Source organism: Trichomycterus rosablanca, chromosome 21 (assembly GCF_030014385.1).
Source record: "Trichomycterus rosablanca isolate fTriRos1 chromosome 21, fTriRos1.hap1, whole genome shotgun sequence".
In the NCBI taxonomy this organism is placed as follows: Eukaryota; Metazoa; Chordata; class Actinopteri; order Siluriformes; family Trichomycteridae; genus Trichomycterus; species Trichomycterus rosablanca.
In genome coordinates this window covers 9,286,130-9,305,441 of record NC_086008.1, presented here as the reverse complement: position 1 = coordinate 9,305,441, position 19,312 = coordinate 9,286,130, and the positions used below count along the sequence as shown (strand labels likewise).

At 44.8% G+C, this 19,312-nt stretch overlaps 1 protein-coding gene across 3 annotated transcripts in view; it reads right to left on the bottom strand.

The window, feature by feature from the left end:
* Positions 1-19,312, bottom strand: part of apba1a (amyloid beta (A4) precursor protein-binding, family A, member 1a) — a 64,401-nt gene that overhangs the window by 21,319 nt on the left and 23,770 nt on the right. For 2 of the 3 annotated variants that reach the window (XM_063017653.1, XM_063017655.1), the window contains exon 2: positions 2,591-4,015. In XM_063017653.1, coding sequence (XP_062873723.1) covers positions 2,591-3,940 — 1,350 coding nt within the window. In that variant the 5' untranslated portion in view covers positions 3,941-4,015. Of the gene's footprint in view, positions 1-2,590; positions 4,016-11,115; positions 11,185-19,312 lie in introns of those variants that run through there. The other variant, XM_063017654.1, reaches the window with a different exon arrangement.

The window sequence follows — 19,312 nt, the reverse complement described above, 5'->3', positions numbered from 1 at the left end:
GCGGATCAGCTTTGTGTACGTAGAGCCACACCCTGATCACACACTATTCCTCGACTCCTGTGCAGGCGCCATCAATCAGCCAGCAGAGGTTGTAACTGCATCAGTTATGAGGTCCCTATCCAGCTCCCATCCGGTATGAACAACAGCCAACCGTTGTTCATGTAGGCGCCCAGCCCAGCCCAGCCCAGCCCAGCCCAGCCCAGCCCAGCTGGATGAAATAGTAAGAGATAGTGGCTCCATCACATTTTATGCTATGCGAAGCAGGCATGTGGGAAGATGTTTTGCGTGGGTTGGGGTGCTAAGAGAATATAAAAGTGACAAGAATGTAATTCAAATTATGTGCACACACCCACAGGGAATAGCCAAACAAGCAATGTCAGCTTTGCAGCAAGGACACCCGTACTACCTAAACTAAACTAAGAAATGAAGAAAACAACACAACTCTGAATATATTCAGTAATTCTAGGCAAATTGATGACACTGTAACAGCTTTTTTCCACAAAGTGAAATGAACGCATATAAAAGAAATACAGGCTGTAAGTAAATGGATCCTTTAATTGTTTCGGCTTTGCATTAAAGCACATTAGAATTCTAGTAAACATTAATTCTGACTACGGTGCAGAATGTGTCAGCTTTAAAATGGTTTCTAATGCGTACTTGGTGAAGCGTGTAGGATTTAAAGCTGTTTGTATTCCAAGTATACTACAGCAGGGTTTTTTAAAAACACACGAGGGTCGTAAGCCAAAAAAAAGGGGCACAGAGAAACATATAACCACCTATAAGGTGTACTATATATACAAATGTTATATATATATATAAATGTTCTTCTAGTTTTACATTTGTTCCCTCTTCCTTGCAATCTAGTCATATACAATTCCCTGACTGTAACTTCCTTTGGCTCTGCAGACCCCCATCCTGACCGAGGAGAGCTGCAGACTATCACACACCACCGGGCACATGCAGTCACCAACTGATGCTTTTAAACTGTCAGAGATGGAAGTCATATGGAGAGCTGTACGGTGTACGGTCTTGCACTACTATCTGTGACATTTCCAATCTCTCATGCAGACATCTTGATCAGACAGCAGAGGTCACAGTTGTAGCAGCAAGGAGGAACCCGTTGACCTTCTTACCCTATAAGTCACAGCCTATCGTCTGTATGGGTCTTCAGAGGTTGTTGGTACAGCTAAGATTTGAAATCAGTTTTCAGTGGTGATGGGCTAGCGCATTAGACTGCATTGCCAAACCTATATCGTCATGAGACGTGTACTCTCACGTCTGCGTCATGGTCGGGTGAGAGTACGCTGGCGTCCCTTTGTTGACTGCCGCTTCTCCCCATGTCTGAACTGTGTTTGTTGTGTTGTCTTTGTCTATAGTGTTTATGTTTTAATTTTAAGTTTTTGTCTTGGGTTCGGCGTTAGCACCGGGGCTACTCTACTCTGCTGAACCTGGCTGTTAGCACCGCGGCTATCGTGCTCTGCTGAACCTGGCTGTTAGCACTGCGGCTATTCTAATCTACTGAACCTGGCTGTTAGCACCGCGGCTGTTCTACTCTGCTGAACCTGGCTGTTAGCACCGCGGCTATTCTACTCTGCTGAACCTGGCTGTTAGCACCGCTGCTATCGTGCTCTGCTGAACCTGGCTGTTAGCACTGCGGCTATTCTTCTACTAAGGCCAGTGATAGCTCAGTGGTTAAGGTACTGGACTAGTAAACAGAAGGTTGCCGGTTCAAGCCCCGCCACCACCAAGTTGCCCTCAATTTAACCCTCAATTGCTCATTGTGTAAGTCGCTTTGGATAAAAGCGTCTGCTAAATGCTGAAAATGTAAATGTACTCTGCTGAACCTGGCTGTTAGCACCGCGGCTATCATGCTCTGCTGAACCTGGCTGTTAGCACCGCGGCTATTCTACTCTGCTGAACCTGTTAGCACCGCGGTTATTCTACTCTGCTGAACCTGGCTGTTAGCACCGCGGCTATTCTACTCTGCTGAACCTGTTAGCACCGCGGCTATTCTACTCTGCTGAACCTGGTTGTTAGCAACGCGGCTATTCTACTCTGCTGAACCTGGCTGTTAGCTACGCGGCTATCGTGTTCTGTACAAATGTTGTCGTTGTCATTTATTTGTTCTTTGTATTATTAATTGTTCTTGTTTTTTAATGTAAAGCGACCTTGGGTTTGTGAAAGGCGCTACATAAGTATAACTTATGCTTCGATGGATTCCATATATTGCGCACAGAGAGCCGCGAACCAATCTCCAAGCTCCTCCACTCCTGTACAGGTGCCTCGGCCTGCTAACCAGGGTCCTTGCACAGCGTTTGAAGACCCCACTCACTTATTAGTCCGGCCTTTCCCACCCAGCAGACTGGTGGCCAACTCTGTCTGCTGCAGGGACTGCCACTTGTGCCCGCTAGAGGGCGCCCAGCTGACGGGGGGGGATGGGGTGTTTCAGAATCACAGTGCTGGTGCATTAGCGGAATAATATCCCCCCCCCCCCCCCCCCCCTTCCCCGTATATTAATTTTTAACACACTTTCTAAAATTTTTAGGAATAAAAGTGTAAATAAAACATGATGATCATGATTTATACTCACCTCTTCAAGCTGCGGTGGCTGCACGTCCGACTCCATGCTGGGGCTCAGGTCCTGCCTCATTACCCATATGGGCTCTTTAGGCTCATCCGGCGTGTAGGGCGAGCGCACAGTCCTGCTCTTCACCTCTTCGATGGCCTCCTTGATGTCCTTGATGGCCAGAGAAATTGCTTCCCTCTTCTGCCGGTTGCTCCTTACCTGAGCTGACTCCTCAGAGAGGTTGCTAACAGGTGATTTTCCTCCTTCGTTCGCTAGCTCCTGAAGCGTGCTGTCGTCGGCCTCATTCTGCTTCTTCTTCCACTCTCGCGAGCTTGGGCTCTCGTTTACGTCACCCATGACATGCTCGACCTCCTCGTCCTGCTCGCAGCTGTCGGAGCGCGGGTAAGGCGCAAACTCGGCTTCCTTCTCGGGGCTGTCGGACTCGCCGTCTGAGCGCTCGTCGTAGTGGTGGAGTCTGGAGCCCACAGCCTCCTGCTGCCCGTATGAGTCACGCTCCAGGAGCCGAAGTCCAGCACGACGCTGCTGAGGTGTGTTTCCTTCAGGGGTGTCGGAGATCTCCTCATACACGTGCTCCTGGGCTGCGTAGTCAGTGTAGGGCTCGGAATAGGGCTCGTCTTCGGCCCGCTGGGCATAAACGTAGTTGGAGTAACCGGGGTTGAGAGCTTCGGCGTCGAGCCTCGTCGGGCGCTCGACGTTTTGCAGGGGTTCAAGGGGGAGTGGAGGAGGTTGTGGAGGGTACTGAGGCAGTTGCTCTGATTCTGCGCTCTCTGCGTATTCCTCGGCTTCGGGTCGCAGCGCCACGCTGTACGTGCCCTCGTCCTCAGGCTCGACCTCCAGCACCATCACGGCGTCGCCCTCTGCCTGGTCTGTGTGGTTGTGGAACCCACTCTCTGTGCTGGCCGAGCGTTCCAGGACGCTGTGGTCATCCTCTTCGTCCTCCATCCGCTGCTGTTCGGCTCTTTCTGCCTCTCTTTGCTGCCTCTCTCTCTCTCTTTGCCTCTGCCTTTGCTGCTGCGCCCTCAGTCGGGCCTCTGTGTCGCCCTGCCTCCGGTAACGACTGACTGCGGGTCGTGGGATCGGCCTTTGAACGTGCTGCTGTTCTACGTCACCTTCATCAGGATTCCTGCGCGAGGTACGCACATGCCCGCTCCCATCTGAGCCCTCGTGCCGACGATGCCGCTGAGATCCGGGCTGGGAGTGGACGTTTTCGCTACCGTTGCCGCCGTGGTGGTGGCGAGAGCGGCCCGAGTTTTCGTGCCGTCTGCGCTGATTCGGAGGCTGTTCTCGATGCTCCAGGTCAGCTTCAGTCGCCTCAATGGGCTCGTGGTCCTGCGACGCCTCCTGGTGGCTCATGGCTGGAATGAGTGAGATTCTACACACACTGTGTCATCTCCTCCAGGCCAGGCTCCACACAGCATCAAGCAAGACCTGAGAAAACAGCAAAAGAGAACAAGAGATCACAAACCAAATTCTAATACCATAACATCCTGGCTAACAAATGTACAACCCCGAATCAGAAAAAGTTGGGACAGCATGGAAAATGCAAATAATAAAAAAACACAGAGTTTCTTACATTTACTTTTATTTGATTGCAGACAGTTTGAACCTGAGATATTTAATGTTTTGTCTGCTCAAATTCATTTCATTTATTATTAAACACATTCACACATTCAAAAAAAAATTGGGACAATAAAGCATTTACCACTTTGTAATGTTGCCATTCTACGGAAGCGTATTGCTGCCACACAGATAAAATAAAAAGCCGTCAGTATGTCGTTATAACGAGAAAAGGATGTCGTTTTAACGAAAAAAGATGTCGTTATAACGAGAAAGTATGTCATTTTAACGAGAAAATATGTCGTTATAACGAAAAAAGATGTCGTTATAACGAGAAAAGGGTGTCGTTAAAACGAGAAAAGGATGTCGTTATAACGAGAAAAGTTCATTACCTCAGATGCTGCATAGCTGATGGAAGCGTATCTGCTGATGGAGAGACAGTTTGCACACATGCATGATGCTGTAGCTTGTGTAACCTTGCAGCTTGTTGTACCGATCAAGATTCTCCTTTAGGAACAACAATGTCTAAACTTTAATATTCAACATTTGTCTGACATTCGGCATTCCGATCTAAATAAGTGCTTCAAAAAACACATAAGACCCACTTATTTTATGATTTCTTACACGAATAAAAATAGTCAACATACTACTAAAACAATTTTATGTTAATTTTAAGATTAAGTCTATTTATCTAAAGAAAGGTTATAATGAAACCGTTCAAGCTCCCACTTCGTCTAATGAGTTAGGGACCGTCATAAAACTAACTGAGAAACGTCGGAGACATTAACTCTGCACTTATCCAGACAAAATTAATTCATTCATTAATTGACATTAATTCATCAAATCATACAAGATTTAAATGGACTTATTTGTCTGGATAAGTGCAGAGTTAATGTCTCCTACGTTTCTCAGTTAGTTTTATGACGGTCCCTAACTCATTAGACGAAGTGGGAGCTTGAACGGTTTCATTATAACCTTTCTTTAGATAAATAGACGTAATCTTAAAATTAACATAAAATTGTTTTAGTAGTATGTTGACTATTTTTATTCGTGTAAGAAATCATAAAATAAGTGGGTCTTATGTGTTTTTTGAAGCACTTATTTAGATCGGAATGCCGAATGTCAGACAAATGTTGAATATTAAAGTTTAGACATTGTTGTTCCTAAAGGAGAATCTTGATCGGTACAACAAGCTGCAAGGTTACACAAGCTACAGCATCATGCATGTGTGCAAACTGTCTCTCCATCAGCAGATACGCTTCCATCAGCTATGCAGCATCTGAGGTAATGAACTTTTCTCGTTATAACGACATCCTTTTCTCGTTATAACGACATCCTTTTCTCGTTATAACGACATCCTTTCTCGTTAAAACAACATACTTTCCCGTTATAACGACATCTTTTCTCGTTAAAACGACATCCTTTTCTCGTTATAACGATATACTGACGGCTTTTTGTTTTATCTGTTTCGCAGCAATACGCTTCCGTACCATTCCTTCTCACCACACTTAAAAGATGTTTGGAACCGAGGATACCAAGTGATTTAGTGTTTCAGCTTTTATTTAGTCTCATTCTTCAGTCTTAAGATGTGCAACAGTACGGGGTCGTCGTTGTCACATTTTTCATTTCAAAATTCTCCAAACATTCTCTATTGGGGACAGGTCAGGACTGCAGGCAGGCTAGTCCAGTACACATACCCTCTTCTTCCGCAGCCATGCCTTTGTAATGTGTGTCTTGAAGGCAGCATATGTTGCTCTAAGATCGCAATGTTCTTATATGCAGTAATGCCGTATTAATTTTGCATTAATGCTGAAATGCCAAGGACAATGACACCGCCCCATACCATGACAGACCCTGGCTTTTGGACTTGTTGCTGATAACAATCTGGATGGTCCTTTTTGTCTTTGGTCTGGAGCACACGGCGTACATTTTTTCCAAAAAAGACCTGGATTGCTGATTCAACTGACCACAATACACATTTCCACTGTGTGATGGTCCATCCTAGATGCCTCCGAGCCCAGAGAAGTCGAAGCCGCTTCTGGACATGGTTAACATAAGGCTTTTTTTTTGGCATTTGTGCAGTAACTCTGTATTGTAGTGCTTGACAAAGGTTTGCCAAATTAATCTCTCACCCATGTGGTTATTTCAGGTATTGTTGAGTGGCGGTTCTTGATGCAGTGCCGTCTGAGGGATCAAAGATCACAGGCGTTCAGCTTAAGCTTGCGCCCTTGGTCTTTACGCACTGAAATTCCTCCTGATTCCTTGAATGGTTTAATGATATTATGCACTGTAGAGGGAGAAATATGCAAATCCCTTCCAATCTTTCTTTGAGTTATATTGTTTGTAAACATTTCAATCATTTTCTCACACATTTGTTGACAAACTGGAGATCCTCTGATCATCTTTGCTCATCAGAGACTCAGTCTTTACTGGACGCTGCTTTTTTACCAAACCATAAATTACCTGTTGACATCACCTGTTTGGAATCACATCATTATTTAGTTTTTTCACCTCATTACTAGCCCTAAATTGCCCCTGTCCCAATTTTTTGGAATGTGTTGCAAGCCTGAAATGCAGGAATGGATGTATATTACCAAATAAAATGTTGAGCAGATAAAACATAAAATATCTTGGGTTCAAAAAGTCAAGTAAATGTAAGGAACACTGCATTTTTATTTTATTTGCATTTTCCATACTGTCCCAACTTTTTCTGATTTGGGTTGTACTTGAGATAACGCTTATAACTTTGCCTTAAGCCCCCCCTCATCTAATGATATCCAGTTACCAGGACGAGCCAATCATCATCCATATAGGTGCCCGGCCTGCTGTAGCAAGGCTGAGATTCAAACTTGCGAGTTTGAGATGTCAGCTCTGATGTGCTAGTGTTACTTTTTTCTATTTCTGGCACTGACACATATGATACAAATATGAGATGCTAGTTTTTATTCACAACTTTAATCACATCAAGCCAAACGGCAAAAACAAGCTCCGACTCCACTGCCTACTTTAACTAACACAAGCGATGCGTCTTCATTCGGTGCATGTTTTTTATAATCCAGTCCTGTCTGTGTGCATTTAAGATCATTATGCGAATAAATCAGAGCGTGTTCTTGCAGCAGGCGCATCATTAAATACAAACCATCCAGCAAACCAGTCATCTTTAATAAATCCGTCCATCCTTATGAAGAACTGTGTACAGAGCCGGCGTGCTGTCACAGACAAAGTGTTCGCATGACGGATGTGTCACAACATTGATGTCGATCACTAGATGATCACAAGTGACTCCGTGATTGAGTGAATTACTACAAAAGCAGCCGCATGAAGTCGGTACAGGATGCGAACGCAAACTGTCAGCAGTGCTTTATACAGCAACCTGATTCAGTAGGTGTGTATTAACAAGCTTGGGGGCAACACATCCCCCTTATTAGTCATTTGGACAAAAACAAACTGCCTGGTGCAAACACATACACTCACACCGATCCATGGAGAGTAATGGTTGCCCTGGCGACACGCTCCCCAGTGAGCTTTCACTGACGGGTATATTTGCACTCTGCAAAAATATCGGATCAGGACTGTGAAAACCTCACACTCCACAACCCGTCCTCAAAGCAATTACCCAGCACTTTCTCCCCTACCCTTAAGAGATCCTGTAATGGGGCTGAATAAGCCTCACTACTGAAGCGTGAGGTGAATCAACACACCTGAGAGAATGGAAATGGACCCAAGTGCAAATGTTTCATCAAGGTAGAACAGGTAGACCAATACAGGGCAGTTTTAGCCTAGTGGTTAAGGTACTGAACTAGTAATCAAAAGGTCACTGTGGCCCCACCACAGCCAGGTTGCAAACTGTTGGGCCCCTGAGCAAGACCCTTAACTCTCAATTGCTTATACAGTATATTGTTACAGTTCTGTAAGTTGCTTTGGATAAGATAAAGTGTCTGCTAAATACCAACAATGTAAATACTGTGGCTAAAAAGCCACTAACAAAAAACAGAACAATCACAAAAAAACATTTGCAGCCCACAATGGAGAAAGTAGACAGAACAGAGATAGCAAAGAACTGAAAACTGGGTGTCACAATATAACAGGCTGCTCTGACCATCTGTAACAAGCCAGCTCTCAGAAAAAAAGAAAAGATAGAAGATAGGGAACCCTCAGAACCAGCTGGTTAGGCCATGCAGGATCTGAACGCCTACTACACCAACTGGTGCTGCCTACGCATAATGTGGATTTACGAGTGGGGTCAGCTCCAGAAAAGGACGTCACACTGCCTCTGGAGAAATTCACTCTCCCAGGAAAGCTAAAGAATGCTGGAATAGCTCACTAGTGACAGACCGGACAGGACGAGACCCAGCAGCCCAGTATAACGGCTTCAAAGAAATGCAAGTGTGCCAGCAAGAAAGCTGGCAGGTGTGAAATGGAGAAACAGTGATATATAGAAAATCCCCCACTTAAAAGCTATTAATGCTTACGAAGGCACTTGCCAATCCATGTTCTGTACCCTGAACCCTTTATGCAAGAACACTGGCTTTTCTTGACTTACCCTATAAGGCACAAGGAAGACAAGCATCACGGCTCTTCTCTGTATTAGCTCTTAGGTGGTGGCTGTTTTGCTTTTATCCAAAGCGACTTACAACTTTGACTGAATACATTTCAAACAATTGAGGCTTAAGGGTTTTGCTCAAGAACAAACAGAGGCAACTTGCAGTGGTGGGGCTTAAACCAGCAACATTCTGATTACTACTCCAGTACCTTATCCATTGAGCTACATAATGGAAGACATGACCTTCTGCTTCCAGCAAGCACCCAAAATGCAAAAAATAACACTTGCCTTAAAGTCTAGTGTTAAAATCGTGTCACACATTCAGTGACGCACCCTGAAGATACATCACACCTTCCAAATGCTGATTTAAAATGACAAAAGAAATTATTTCTGCAATGTGATCATTAGTCTGATTTTAAACACATTCCATGTAATCAATCATCGTAATCATTCATCACAAGAATTCATTTTTGAACATGATCAACACCCCTGAGATTTAGTTTAGGGAGCCACTTTGAAGTGTCGACTATTCTGGGTTGACTCTGCAAGTCAAAGTCAAGTTTGGCTCCATAGAGTCAGAATTTCCTGTTACTGCAAAGTGTTGCTTAAAATATATAATAATTAAGGCCCTACTAAATTCACGGGAAAATGTACTTAAATTCATGGACATTGTTTTTCAAAAATCCCAGATTTCATGGATTTTTAAAGAAATCCACATTTCAAGGCAGTCATGAAATTACATTCATAAATTGAATGATAGAATAAATGGAAGCTACAATACACAGCAACCTTAATAACTCCCTATTAAAGACCAAAATTCTTGTCCACATAATCAGTTGAGAGTTTTCCAAAGTGTTTTTTTTTTTTATAATTATCTATTTTTTCCCACTTTTTCCCCCCAACTTTTATCCCCATTCTAGTCGTGTCCAATTACCCTGATTGTGTCCTCTATACTGATTCGACCCTTTTGCCGCTGACGGAGGACGCCACTCAACTGACTTGCGCCCCCTCCGGCACGCAGTCAGTACAGCCTGCATTTTTCACCTGCACGAGCCGAGTTCATCCACCGAGAGACACTGCGCACGGAGGGTCACACCCCCCTCAATGTTATTCCTCAGCCCTGTGCAGGCGCCGTCAGTCAACCAGCAGGGGCCGCAGTTGTACCAGTATGAGGACCTATGCTCCGACTCTACCCCTAACCCTGAACAACAGCCAAACGTTGTTCATACTGCCGCCCAACCCAGTCGGAAAGGTAGAGCTGAGTTTCGATACGATGTATCTAGAAACCCAACTCTGGTGCGCTAGCGTACTTTACCGCTGCGCCACCTGAGCGGCTTTTCCAAAGTGTTTTTAGATGCTTCAGACTTTGACATCTTGGGCATTTTGACTAAATGATTGATAACTGAATTGCCATAGGATTGCCAGTGTACCCGACTTTTCTATTGTGTAGTGTGCGGACAATGCTCGATGTAAGTGTGCTTCTCTACACACGTGATCATCTCTCTGTAGTCTGTGCTGCACCTCAAAAGAACAAGCCAGTAAAGTATTAAGCTCCCGATAGTTTGTCTATGTACAGTTTATTTCTTACTTTATAAACTCAGCTCAGTTACGTTAGGACCGCCTCAAAGTGCAGATTAACCAGTAAACATGAGGCACATAAATGAATGCTACTCAAATGAAAAATGTTAAATCGCTAAACACAAACCCTTAATTCCAAATTTCACAGCAAATATGCTGCATGTTACACAGGAAACGGCTCATTTCATGGTCCGTGACGCGATTTTCACGACGATGAATTAGGTATCGCCTTACTTATAATAAACTCTCAATTGTTGGATCATTTTCTCATGCAATTTCACTTCTAAGGTCAACCAGTCCTGCTCAGCATTTATATACAGCTGTAGCCTAGTGGTTAAGGTACTGGACTAGTAATCAAAAGGTCACTGGTTCAAACCCTACCACTGCCAGGTTGCCACTGTTGGGCCCTTAAGCAAGGCCCTAAACATTCAATTGCTTAGACTGTATACTGTCACAGTACTGTAATTCGCTTTGGACAGAAGCGTCTGCTAAATGCCGGAAATGTAAACCTTCTGTTTAGGGCAGTTGTCGCCTAGCGGTTAAGGTACTGGACTAGTAATCAGAAGGTCACTGGTTCAAAACCCACCACTGCCAGGTTGCCACTGTTGGGGCCTTGAGCAAGCCCTAAACCCTCAATTGCTTAGACTGTCACAGTACTGTAAGCCGCTTTGGATAAAAGCAACTGCTAAATGCCGAAAATGTAAATGTAATGTTATACCTGACACAAAGAATTATGGGTATTCCCTAAATTTTTTTTATTCATTTATTCAGGCTGTTTCTTTGTTAGCGTTTGTAGATAAACAGAGCGCTGTAGCGCTACACTCAGAGTGGACTTAAAGCAGTAGCTTACCTTGGCATGAATACAGATGAAGGTCTGTAATGGACACAGAACTGAGAAACCTTGCAGAAACCCTGTGGATCTTCCTAAACTCGCACCTTCATGTCCGTCTCTCACTCCGCGTCTCTGTGCCTCTGTTCCCTGCATGTGAGGAGCATATCAGCGTACTGGCTCAGGGTATGTTTTTCCCGCCTCTCTCTCTCACGCTGGCTTTATCTACATGAGCCCTCACTCGCGCGGTCATCTCTCAAGGACAACGCAGCCTACCGCCAAGCTCCCTGCTCACACATCCAAGTTCGGGCGGGAGTCGAGGACGAGCTGACGTGATGCGAGCTGTCATATAACTTATTGCGACTGCATCTGCTTTTCAGCGAGCATGCTGGGAATGAAGCACAAGCACTAGGTGTTAGTGAGAAGAGAACGCTGCACTACAGGAACGAGCGCTGTATACTGTACTTCGGTTAGATCAGGTACGTATGAAGACGGGGATGATTTCGTCTGGTTGGCGGCTTCTCTTACAAAATGTGATTACATTTTTTCGGCAGTGTGCACCCTTCTTATTATAGTGTAGCTCTGTCTGCACAAACACCGATCAGCCATAACAATAAAAACCTTGCTTCTACACTCACTGTCCATTTTATCAGCTCCACTTACCCTATAGAAGCACTTTGTAGTTCTACAATTACTGACTGTAGTCCATCTGTTTCTCTACATACTTTGTTAGCCCCCTACCATGCTGTTCTTCAATGGTCAGGACCCCCACAGGACCACCACAGAGTAGGTATTATTTGGGTGGTGGATCATTCTCAGCACTGCAGTGACACTGACATGGTGGTGGTGTGTTAGTGTGTTTTGTGCTGGTATGAGTGGATCAGACACAGCAACGCTGATGGAGTTTTTGAAAACCTCACTGTCACTGCTGCACTGAGAATAGTCCACCAACTATGGGCCAACTGTGGGCAGCGTCCTGTGACCACTGATGAGGATCTAGAAGATGACCAACTCAAACAGCAGCAATAGATGAGCGATCGTCTCTGACTTTACATCTACAAGGTGGACCAACTAGGTAGGAGTGCCTAATTGAGTGGACAGTGAGTGGACACGGTATTTAAAAACTCCAGCAGCGCTGCTGTGTCTGATCCACTCATACCAGCACAACACACACTAACACACCACCACCATGTCATTGTCACTGCAGTGCTGATAAGCACACCAATATAAACATACACAATTTCCTCTGAAATCAGTAAAATAATAATAATAAGATTATAAATAATAATAATAAGTTCAGGAACATCATGTAACGTTAATGTTTAGGGGGAAACAGATGAGAAGCGTTTTAAAATGGTTTTGTGAAATAGCGACACCTGGTGTTCAAACTAGGAATTTCTTTTAATATTTAAACCTGCATATTAGCAGACCAGCATTCATGTACAGGGGTTGGACAAAATAACTGAAACACCTGGTTTTAGACCACAATAATTTATTAGTATGGTGTAGGGCCTCCTTTTGCGGCCAATACAGCGTCTATTCGTCTTGGAAATGACATATACAAGTCCTGCACAGTGGTCAGAGGGATTTTAAGCCATTCTTCTTGCAGGATAGTGGCCAGGTCACTACGTGATGCTGGTGGAGGAAAACGTTTCCTGACTCGCTTCTCCAAAACACCCCAAAGTGGCTCAATAATATTTAGATCTGGTGACTGTGCAGGCCATGGGAGATGTTCAACTTCACTTTCATGTTCATCAAACCAATCTTTCACCAGTCTTGCTGTGTGTATTGGTGCATTGTCATCCTGATACACGGCACCGCCATTGGATGCACATGGTCCTCCAGAATGGTTCGGTAGTCCTTGGCAGTGACGCGCCCATCTAGCACAAGTATTGGGCCAAGGGAATGCCATGATATGGCAGCCCAAACCATCACCGATCCACCCCCATGCTTCACTCTGGGCATGCAACAGTCTGGGTGGTACGCTTCTTTGGGGCTTCTCCACACCGTAACTCTCCCGGATGTGGGGAAAACAGTAAAGGTGGACTCATCAGAGAACAATACATGTTTCACATTGTCCACAGCCCAAGATTTGCGCTCCTTGCACCATTGAAACCGACGTTTGGCATTGGCACGAGTGACCAAAGGTTTGGCTATAGCAGCCCGGCCGTGTATATTGACCCTGTGGAGCTCCCGACGGACAGTTCTGGTGGAAACAGGAGAGTTGAGGTGCACATTTAATTCTGCCGTGATTTGGGCAGCCGTGGTTTTATGTTTTTTGGATACAATCCGGGTTAGCACCCGAACATCCCTTTCAGACAGCTTCCTCTTGCGTCCACAGTTAATCCTGTTGGATGTGGTTTGTCCTTCTTGGTGGTATGCTGACATTACCCTGGATACCGTGGCTCTTGATACATCACAAAGACTTGCTGTCTTGGTCACAGATGCGCCAGCAAGACGTGCACCAACAATTTGTCCTCTTTTGAACTCTGGTATGTCACCCATAATGTTGTGTGCATTGCAATATTTTGAGCAAAACTGTGCTCTTACCCTGCTAATTGAACCTTCACACTCTGCTCTTACTGGTGCAATGTGCAATTAATGAAGACTGGCCACCAGACTGGTCCAATTTAGCCATGAAACCTCCCACACTAAAATGACAGGTGTTTCAGTTATTTTGTCCAACCCCTGTAGGTTCCAAAATACCACACAGCCCGTTTTAAAAACGGTAACAACCCGCAGTTTGAACATTCCTTTATTTATTCCAAAAGTACCCTACATATTTACAAAAAAAATATTGTACATACCCAACATTTGTTTCAATGCGCAAGAGAGCAATGGGTTTTGTATTGGCCTAGCGGATGCCACCTGTTTGCATTGCTACCATCCGAGTCAGTGACGTGTTTTTTTTGTTACCCGCAGCAATCGTTGTATCTTCCGCTTGAGCTGTAAAATCATGGCTCTAGAACGCCCAAGTGCCTCTGCGGGATAATCCGCTAGCACACCAGTGCTGGGATTCTGAACTCCCCAAGTTTGAAACTACCGGTCGGCTGGGCGCCCCCTAGCGGGCATAATTGGCAATGCCTGCAGCAGACCAAGTTAGCCATTAGAAGTCTGCAGCGTGGGAAAAGACCGTCCCGAAAAGTGGGTGGGGTCTTTGATGCTGTGCAAGGACCCTGGTTAGTAGGCCGAAGCGCCTGTGCAGAAAGTAAAGGAGCCTGGAGATTAGGGTGTGGCTCTCTGAACGTGAATTTACCGAATGTGCGGGTGAATAAGAAGGGATTGTGGACTCTTCAGCAGCGGAAGACGAATTGACTACGCTACATTGGGAGAAAAAGAGACAATGCATAAAAAAAAAAAAAATAAAAAAAAAAATCATGGCTCTAAAGCAACCACTGGGCGTCCGTGGGTCATTTATTACCGGGCCACACAGAAAGAATAAATAACTAGAGATCTCTACAAGAGCAATTAAATTTCCAAAACTCTTCGGGTGTTATTGTCTCTTATCACCACTAGGTGGGAGCAGCGTCTAGTTGCAGCGTGAGAAGCTTAGGATTCACATCTATTTTTTTATTCTTAAGTTATTCTACATTAAATCCTCCCGCCTCCGCCGGTCCGTGAAATTATATCTTATATGAAACCGGTCCGTGCTGCAAAAAAGGTTGGGGGCCGCTGCTCTAAAGCATAAGGCTTATAATACTTTTAGTGCTTCCAATAAGGATTTGTTTGTTTGTTTATTAGGATTTTAACGTCATGTTTTACACTTTGGTTACATTCATGACAGAAACGGTAGTTATTCATTACACAAAGTTCATCAGTTCACAAGGTTAAATGGAACACAGTCATGGACAATTTTGTATCTCCAATTCACCTCACTTGCATGTGTTTGGACTGTAGGAGGAAACCGGAGCACCCGGAGGAAACCCACGCAGATACGGGGAGAACATGCAAACTCCACACAGAAAGGACCCGGACCACCCCACCTGGGGATCGAACCCAGGACCTTCTTGATGTGAGGCGACAGTGCTACCCACTTAGTCACCGTGCCGCCTTCCAATAAGGAGAATGATGTTATGAGCATCTGTTAGCTATTAATGTTCCTATTCGTCCACTATGGCAGTGTGTATTGTTATATTTTATGTTCATTTAGAGTAATTCCAATATTATATTTATACTAATACATCATTTTCCTTGTGGGTTTATTACATATAAAACCAGTAAATGCATGTGTATTACCCCACTCTTTTCCTGTTTGCGTAAGACCTGCTTACCTACCTGACGTTAGAAAGACTAATAGAATTTATCTAATGTACACAAAGCGTCAACCGCCAGCAAGCAAACCTGAAATCAACTGACACCAGCATTTTCTTCAAAAGGAAGCCCTCTGGAATAGTGCACACCTTGTAACCCAACACTAAACCTCATGGCTGCACCTGAATCAAAATGCAATTTGCTATACATCAAATAACTCAAACAGAAAAAGCTGCTAAAGCATTTTCTCTGCTGAGTCATTAAGTGTCCAAAAATAATTGGAACGATTTAGGCTGAATGCTTGCCAGCGCTCACGGTAACAAGATGGTGTGAAACAGGCTGACACCATGTATATTTAATATATATTTCCTTTACGTTAACCGCTTATCCTGGTCGAGGTTGGAGCAGGTCCAGTTTCACTGGGAAACACTAGGCACAAGGCAGCAATACCCTGGACAGGGCACCAATCCATCACAGATCTGTTAGTACCATTTATTTATCAGGTCGATACATTAAACAAAGACCTGAATGGTAGCGAAGACTGGAGAGAACGTGCTTTACTGGAATACAAACTTAACATTTAATTCAATGCAATTCAGGAGCGATGGCCTCCGCAACAGATGTACCATGGGTGATCGACATCAGGTTATATTCCGTATGTAATGCACTACACAGTGTTAGGAATTTGATTTTTATGGATAATTGCCATTTTTACCCATCAATCTACACTTGCTGACACATACTGACTAAGTGGACCCTGCTGGGGACCCTAAAAGTGTCCGAGGAGGGTGTATATATGCCTGACACACACTCCCTCCGACGTGTGCGCAGTCCACCCATCCCTTCTTATTCACCCATACTTCAGTGGATGTGCGAGTGAGGTCGGCTTCGCGTATGGAGAGCCACGCCCCATTCTCTGCGCACCTCCACAATCTGTACAGACACCCTGGCCAACCAGGACCCTTACACAGCATTGATAACCCCACCCCGTCCGGTCTTTTCCCACCCAGCAGACTGGAAGCCAATTTTGTCTGCTGCAGGCATCAGCCAATTGTGCCAGAGGGCGCCCAGCCAACCGGTAGCAGAGCCGAGATTCGAACCCGGGAGCTCAGAATCTCGGCGCTGGTGTGCTACAGGATTATCCTGCAGCACCACCTGGGCGCTCAGTGAGTAGAACCATCCCCCCTTCCTGCATCCATCGTTTCTGTGTAGGATTTGAACCAACCGCCTACAGATTACAATAAACTGGTAAAAACCGGAACAAATACTGTAGTTGATGGTAGCAAATATTAAAACATCACATCAGGTGCAGACTTTCTTATTTAAACTTAAAATAACTGGCGCCCAGGTGGCACAGCGTGATATTCCGCTAGCACACCAGCGCCGAGATTCTGAACTACTCGGTTCGAAACTCGGCTCTGTTACCGGTCGGCTGGGCGCCATCTGGCGGGCATAATTGGCGGTGCCTGCAGCAGATGCTAACTGGCTAACTGGACGATCTATGTGTGGGTGGGATCTTCATACGCTGTCTAAGGACCCTGATTGGCGGAAGAGACGCCTGTGCAGGGGCGAGAAGGGGCGTGTCGAAAGAGGCGTGTACAGCGACAGGCTCTCCTCGGATGCAATCAGGTATCCCTCATCAGCGTAAGACAGATTGACTGAGGGAAGAAAATGGGGAGAAAAAAAAGCCCTACTCACTAGCAATTTCTATATTTCAGACATTCATAGAGCTTCATCCGCTCTGACAGCGTGGCAAGACTAATAGAACGTTCCTGTAACAGGATTAACTCTGACAGCTTTAAACGACTAACAGCAGCTAATCTAAAATGCAGCGCTTTGAGGAGCCTAATGTATACTACACACCCAGAACCACTGCAGTTCTGTTATTAATTAGGGATGCATCGATACCATTTTTTCCCAACCAAGTACGAGTACAAGTACATGTATTTTTGTACTTGCCGATACCGATACCTATTTAGAATACCGTTTTTTTTTAAAACAAAAACACACGTGAGAAGTGACGAGAAGTTTAATGATACCACATCCAAAAATGCACGTCAACAAGTAGCGAGTGATCAAAGTGTTTGTGTGCTGATGTGATGAAATCAAGGAGGAAAAATAAATGAATCTGAGTGGATTTGGCAACACGAATAGCATGGATTGTTCTGTAGTGAGTTGGAGGTTAATAAATATTTTTGCAATGTTGGTGTTTTGTTGTTATGTTTTGTAGAGAACGATCAGGTCAGAAATACTGTAAAACGTGTGTGTGTGCCGATGTATTCTGATATAAACTATATTATCCCCCTGTCCCACCTGTTTACACTCCTCTCCTGCGTTTCCCCTCACACCGTATCCTGCGTTCTCAATTGGCTGTTCGACATGTCACTCATTCCCAGTCGCACATCTGAGATCAGTGTAGTGTGAACCAGGAATAAAGCAGCAATGTGCACTAGGCACACGGTATCGGATGTTTAGTATCGGAGCCTCGTTTGCGAGTACGAGTACAAGTTAATGAGTGCGGTATTGCGGTAAATACTCATGCAGCTCTATTATTAATATACAGTCCAGTCCTGAGAGCCACTGGACCACGAGAATTTGACTCGAGTTCGAACCAGATTGGTGATTTTCCTGCTCTTACACACACAGGCATTAACGGCTGAGTTAAATCAGGATTAGTAGAATCGTTACACTGTGCTATACTTAAGCCATAAAGCAATGGAGTAAAATCACCACGCTTTTGGCTATGTGCACATAACAGGATTGCAGTGGAACAAATCAGTACCAGGAAACTTATAATTCCTAGAATTTTAAAGATCACAGCTTGTGGAAGAGCATTTTCTAACAAAGCTATAACATTAAAACCACCTCCTTGTTTCTACACTCACTGTCCATTTTATCAGCTCCACTTACCATATAGAAGCACTTTGTAGTTCTACAATTACTGACTGTAGTCCATCTGTTTTTCTACATACCTTTTTAGCCTGCTTTCACCCTGTTGTTCAATGGTCAGGACCCCTACAGAGTAGGTATTATTTGGGTGGTGGATCATTCTCAGTGCTGCAGTGACACTGACATGGTGGTGGTGTGTTAGTGTGTGTTGTGCTGGTATGAGTGGATCAGACACAGCAGCACTGCTGGAGTTTTAAAATACCGGTTTTAAAATAGAACACGCAATGTTCTCCCCGTGTCCGCGTGGGTTTCCTCCGGGTGCTCCGGTTTCCTCCCACAGTCCAAAAACATGCCACCAGGCTAATTGGAAACACTGAATTGTCCTATAGATACCTAGCCGCTAGATGCACAAACCAGTGCATTGTAGTGCCGGTCCCAAGCCCGGATAAAATAGGGAGGGTCGTGTCAGGAAGGGCATCCGGCGTAAAAATCGTGCAAAATCGATGCGCGGATCATGATCCGCCGAGAGCCGACCCCGCAACCGAACGGGACAAAGGCCAAGGAAAAGAAGAAGAAAATAGAACATGCAAACTCCACACAGAAAAAACCTGGACCACTCCACCTGGGGATCGAATCCAGGACCTTCTTGCTGTGAGGGGACGGTGCTGAGCCACCCCACTGAGCCACCGTGCCGCCCTTGGGACCCCTGGGTTAAAGGCTACGTTTTGAAGGGTGGGTTGGCCGAGGCCCTGTGATGAATTGGCGTCCTGTCCGGGGCAGCGATTCCAGCGAACCAGGACCTGCCGTTCCCCTGACAGGATAAAGCAACAGTAAAACATGAAAAAAAAAAACTTCAATTTTGTCTTTTTAATAAATGCCACAGAAGCAGAGAGATGAACTCTGAATAAAAACTGCATTTCATAATAAAAAGAGCTTCAAACTGAAAATGAATTTCTCCCCACTTACAGAGATGATCATATTTCAGCCGTACTTTAATAGTAATTCTGATTTTTTGTGGAAAGCAATGCATCAAGGCCACATTAATTCCCTTCAGCCTTGAATCTTTCTTATGAAATAC